General features: G+C 49.7%; 1 protein-coding gene across 2 annotated transcripts in view; it reads left to right on the top strand.

The window, feature by feature from the left end:
• Positions 1–5,579, top strand: part of PAX7 (paired box 7) — a 148,938-nt gene extending 143,359 nt beyond the window's left edge. For both annotated transcript variants that reach the window (XM_073316339.1, XM_073316341.1), the window contains exon 9: positions 4,994–5,579. In XM_073316339.1, the coding sequence (XP_073172440.1) occupies positions 4,994–5,109 (116 nt within the window). In that variant the 3' untranslated portion in view covers positions 5,110–5,579. The remainder of the gene's footprint in view (positions 1–4,993) is intronic.
• The last annotated feature ends 421 nt before the right edge of the window (positions 5,580–6,000 follow it).

Here is a 6,000-nt window from a genome sequence, read left to right on the forward strand (position 1 = left end):
TCCTGGTGACCCTGCTTCTGTCCCAGGAGAGTTAGACATGCCTAACATGACATCACTAGCCAAGGGACTGAGCTCAGCTGCACCAACCCAACCTGTCAATAAAAATATAGGGCGGATATCAGCACAGCGTGAGTCCGTCATTAGAAAACCACATTTGATGCACACCACAGATCCTCAGCGGCCAAAACCATCCCATTCAAACAATTCACAGTCCCCGTCACTCCGTTCTGACCCAGCTGCCAACACCCCCACCACCTCTTTAAGATAGATGCTTAAGGTGACAAACCCTCTCAGCTCTGGGGCTTCCTCAGCCAGAGGAGACTCATGCCAAACACACGGAGGTGGGATACATGGCCACTCTGCTACTACACATGCAGCCCTATTGGGAACAGAATCCAAGCAGCAAAGAAACAAAAACGAAAGAGAGAGAGAGTTTCTCTAGCCTTTTCGTTAGGAGTTACACGCCATGTCAGCAGGTACAGTTGTGCAGGTAGGTTCTGGACTTTCGGGTGCTTTGAATGCAGCCACCCCCTTCCAAATTTGCATAGTAATTATTGTTGCTATTGCCTCCATTTGACCTCAAGGATGGGGATGGGGGGTTGGATGAATGGAGGTAACATGACTTTCCCAACATTCAGAAATTGCTGACTGTGGAAAAGGGCTTCTCATGTTAAAATTCATGCTGACGGGGAAATTGCCAGGCACGTGTGTGCTTTTGAAATCCATGCTGACAGGGGGAAATTGCCAAGCACGTGTGTGTTTCACAGGCGACATCATATCCAGGAGTCCCAGCACGGGTGGAATTGAAGTGTCCCTTCCAAGCCTGGTGCCAGTTCCAAACCTTAGTGTCTCACAGCCCCTGGGTCTTTTATGCCTCCAGCCCACCATTTCCCTTGTGACCATGGCAGGCCTGGTCCATCAAATCTCACTTGTTGCTTCAGTCAAGAAAAATGCTTAAAGGGGGTGTGGGGGGGGTGTGTGTACGGAGCAGAGGGGTGCCAGCCTCTCGAGAAGGTTTTGTATGGGAATCTGTGACTCTCACTGGGCAACACTGGGGATTGATTATTTGGCAAAACCTTGTCAGCCAGGTTTGGTTCTAGGAAACTTAGAGATAGGCCAGAGTCAGAATCCTGGGTGTGAACACAGTCAAACTTTTGTGAAATTTAGATCTGGAACTGAACCCCTCTGTGACTTATTTGAGCCCCCAACATTTGAGGGCTCGGGGAATGGCTCACCTTGGCAACAAAATCTGTGTAAGGCATTCTGAGCATCCTCACTTGCCTCTGAGGCGAGGCTGGTGCCAAGGGTCTGCCACCTCAGCCAAGGCTCACTGAAATCAAGTGGAAACTTTCCATGGGCTATGGATCAGGCCCAAAAGACAGCGGTTGGGAGGGTCAGTTTCACCTCTAGAATGGCTGGGTCACAAAAACGCTAGAGACCCTGGCAGAGGGCTCACCTGCCGGTGTTAAACTAATAATAAGTGTGTGTTGTGAGAGAGTGACCCGCAATGGGTTAAAGGTGCATCCTCTTCCTCCCTTAGCTCTCCCGCATGCCCATGGCTTGTCCTCGGTGACCTTTCCTTCCATTCGGCCATGGCTTTTTATTCCCCTCTCCGTCACAGCTCTTTAATGTCTTTAACTTCTATGGCTAAATGAGAACCGGCTGTGGCGGCAGACAGGATCAATAGCTGCTTCCCCCTCGCCCCTCCTCTTTTTGTTTTTAGGGAGCTTGATCTGCGACCCCTTGACCTTCCCCTCACTTCTGGATGCAAGGCTGGACACACGTGCTATTGATAAAAATCTTAAACAAATTCCAATACCATGTATTTCCAATAAAGGTCCCTTCGGGCAGGACGTTAGTCACACCCCATGTGTGTAAAAAAAAAGGGGGGGGATAAAATTTTAAAATAAAAAGAAGGAGTTGAGAAAAGACAAACAAAAGATCAAAAAGCAGGAGAAAAGAGAAAGAAATGCTTGTCTTGTTTTGCTGCAGGGATTCTTATTCGGGGCTCTCTGTGTTTATGAAACCATCCGCTCAAATCCCTTGATATTCTTTTATTTGTCTCCCCTTTTTTGTTTCTGTCTCGTGTCTCCCTCTTTTCTGCAGAGTGTTTAGACTTTCATCCAATTTCAAAGTCTGGTTTTGAGCTTACGGTTCAATCCACCGGGCGTGGTTTGCAGTGGGAACGTTTTCCGGTTTATTTCAATCAGAACCCGGTCTCCCAAACATTCTGTGCCCAGCAGCAAATCTCGTACGATTGACAGAGTTAGACCAGATGTGCCGCGCTCCCCAGAGACATTCAGGTAGCCAGCCACAAAGGGTCCCTTCCTGTTGCCGAGGTGAAGGTAGGGTGAGAAGCTTTTAACACACGCACACACACACAGACAACCTCCACCACTTCTTCCCATTGCTGGGAACTGGATTCACTCTCAGTCAGATGAGCCAGTGAAGCCCAACTGTTCCCTGTGTAATACTCCTGCCTTTCAATTGGGTGCTGGATGGCAACTGTGGCCACAAACCAACATTATGTGTGTTAAAATCAGAGGCATCTGAAGCTGCAAAATCCCTATATATATATATGATGCCCTGTACAGAGCCTGCTCAAAAGCCCATTGACTTCAATAGGGTTTGGATCAGGTCCAGAGAGAACATGATCTATCTGTCTATCTAAGAGATGCTGAGCACATGCAGTACCTGGTATAGTCAATGAGAACTGTGGGTAGTCAGCACCAGGCATATACACACACACACCCGCTCGCACACACTCCTGTGCATTTCTTTTTGTTTTGATTTCCACTCTGTATTAAACCAACTCTGATTTCTGGCAGGGAATGACCCACTTCCCATGAACCCTTCCCAGAGGCGCAGAAAGAGACGGATGGGTGGCTTTGGTTAGTTGGTTGGCTGGTTTTTAATAATAATACCACCACATTTCTATCCCTAAGTGATGACCAAAACAGGGAGAGCAACTTCTGACCAACCTTCAGAACGTACTAATTCCCCAGGAGAATTAACGTTCCCAGCTGGCCTTGCTTTTCCTCCCTCCGCAAGTACGTGTCGGAGTCCGTGCCTTGCACAAATGTCAGCACGTGTGTGGGGATATACATAAGGATGGATGCACAGAACCAGCACAGGCATAGACACAAACACACGCACGCACACACACCCACGCACACACACAGCACTCTTAATTGTGTGGGCAATTTGGCCATGTGTCAGGAATGAATGTGGTCTACTAGCCCATCTCACATGTAAACAGTCACCTAACACACATGCACCACAGCACAAAGATACAGGGCTAAGCCTTAGGACCAAGCAAACTAGGGACAAGGGAATCTCATTCTTCCGGGATCTTCTGCGCACCCCAATCCACCCCCCATTTCCCAGTCTTGTGGTCCCATCAGACTCCAGTGCAGGTGGGCCACCTCAGGGGCTGAACTCCCTAACAGGCCTCATGCTGCCCTTCACACCTCAATGTAACTTTATCCTGTGCCTGAGTCCATTTGCCGCTCACGTGTCCCAAGCCATGAACACTCATACACAGAGGCAATACACAGCATGTTCTGTCCCAGCCGGTGGGGAGCAGGGGTGCCAGATTAATGTGGTCCTTACAGTTCCCAGAGGCCGGAGCCATGCTAATGATGCCGGTGATGGAATGCAGAAGCGTGAAAGGAATTCTAATAGATATGACAAGTCTAATAAGAATTTGTGTCTGGAAGGGACCCCCTTTGGGGCAGGCATCTGACAAGATGTTGATGGCTGAAATTTGTTTACTCATTGGCACCGATGGTACGTCTCCTGCCAGCTCCTTATTAATCTAATTTGAGACATTATAGCTAGTGAGAGGGAGAGACTTTTGACTGAAGGTCTGCTAATGAGCGGTGTCACCATCCTGCCCTGTCCCTCTTCCCCTTCAGTCCATGGGGCGGTCTGTTGAGCTGGAACTTGGTCACAACTTGGGATATGGAGTCCACAGATCACCTCGGGAGTTGCCAATGTGTCTTCCATGATGATGATCAACAGAGGCTTCTCCCAGAACGGGAGGAAGGAGGCGAGGAATGAAACTATCAGAGATGTATCAACATACGGTGTCTGGGTCAGATTCTAATCTCACTCACACTGGGCTAGCGCCATTGAAACTAGTGAAATAATTTACACCAGCGTAACTCAGATCAGTGGTGGGCTCTGTGGCTGTGAGGGAACACAGGGAGTTGAGCATGGAGATCTCTGCGCTCACCCAGCGCTCTTACCAGCTGTTGTCCTCTTCAACCTTCATCCTTAGGCAGCTCCCCAGGAGATTCCATTGTCTATGGGGGATGGGGAATTCTTGTGTTTTTTCCAGACATTTTCACTAGGTTTGGGGAAGATGAGTACATCTGTAGCAACGTGTGCAAAATTCTGTGAAGGCAATCACTGCATTTAGCTCCAGCAGGGCCTCCTCTTCTGTCAGGCTGCTCTAGCAGGGCCTGGGTCTATCTGTCTGTGACTCCCCTCCCATGGTGGGGCCAGCCTGTCTGCAACTCTCTCTGCGACAGGGCCTGTCTGTCAGTGACTGCCCACCGCGGCACGGCCCACCTGTCTGTGACTCCCTCAGTGGCCGGGTCCATCTGTAACTAACCTAGTGGCGGGGTCTGTCTCTCTCCCCCAACCACCACAGAGGACCCCTTTGTGTCTGTGATGCCGCCTTCTCCACAGCAGGGCATGCACATCTCCAACTCTATCTGTGGTGATGCCCATGTGTCTGTGACTCCCCCTTGTGGCAGGGCCTGTCTGTCTGTGACTGCTCCCCATGGTGGGGCATGGGTCTGTGACTCCCCCCTATGGCTGGGCTCATGTGTCTGCAACTCCCGCCATGGCTGGGCCTGTCTGTTAGTGATTCCCCTTGTGGCAGGGCTTGTTTATTATCCTCTTTTAAATGGACCTAAAATGCCTCATGCCCCCCAAATCCCAATCCTCATGCTGTGTTTTTTTTCCACTCCCTTTTCCCCCACAGCTGCTGTCGACTATTTGGCCAAGAATGTCAGCCTGTCTACACAGCGCAGGATGAAGCTGGGAGAACATTCAGCTGTGCTGGGCCTCCTACCAGTAGAGACAGGCCAGGCTTACTGAAGAGTCCATCTGTGCCAACAACCCACTCCAGCAACCTGGTACCACCGGAGAAAACACCACCAGCAGCCTTCCAGGGTTCCACCTCTGCCCAGACCCCGCTCCTTTCCAAATCCCCACCACTCTGCACCAACGCAAGCTGTGAAGGAGATGGAAAAGAGGGGGGAAGGCTCTCCATGTATCCAGTTCCTTACCAAGCACTCTTCTAAGACGCCAACCCAGCCTCTTTAACCGTGACTCCTTCTGTGGCCAGAGACAATGGGTTGGATACATTTATTAATCCTAATGTTCATGCCCTCCCTCCAGCCCACCTGGTCAGCTTGGCATGCTGCCCACACTTAATGACTTTCCATTGATCTCGGTCGTTGGCACAGTCAACGCTGAATTTCTTTTTCCATTGTAAAATATATATTTTTATTTTTCCCCCTTCTTTTTTATTGTAGTAACTTGGTGGACGTTGTATAGAAGGAGTAACCAAGCTGATCACTAAGGGTGATGTCATTCGGGACCAAAAGACCTTTGGACCAAATATAAGAAGGTGTTTAAAAAACAAATGAAAGTTACAGCAAACCTGTCCCACCCCCCACGCTGCTGATAGGATCCCGTAGCAAGGGGAAAGTAGGCAGGGATGTTGCTCCACATGGGTGGGATTCGATGGATGCTATAAATGCTCCAACCTGGGACCTCTGGAAAGCATAAATGTAAATTGTTGAGCGGGGTTATGAGAATTTGGGGGCAGGTATGAGCAACGCTCACTTTTCCTCTTAGGGACCAACTAGATCCTGACAGGATGGTGTGGGGCTGGCTGAAAACCACTTGCATCCAATAGCAGCAGGAGATTCAGTAGGAAATGTTGGCATATGTGCATGTGGAGGGCTGGCGTGGACAGTGTTT

Source organism: Lepidochelys kempii, chromosome 18 (genome assembly GCF_965140265.1).
Source record: "Lepidochelys kempii isolate rLepKem1 chromosome 18, rLepKem1.hap2, whole genome shotgun sequence".
NCBI lineage: Eukaryota > Metazoa > Chordata > Testudines > Cheloniidae > Lepidochelys > Lepidochelys kempii.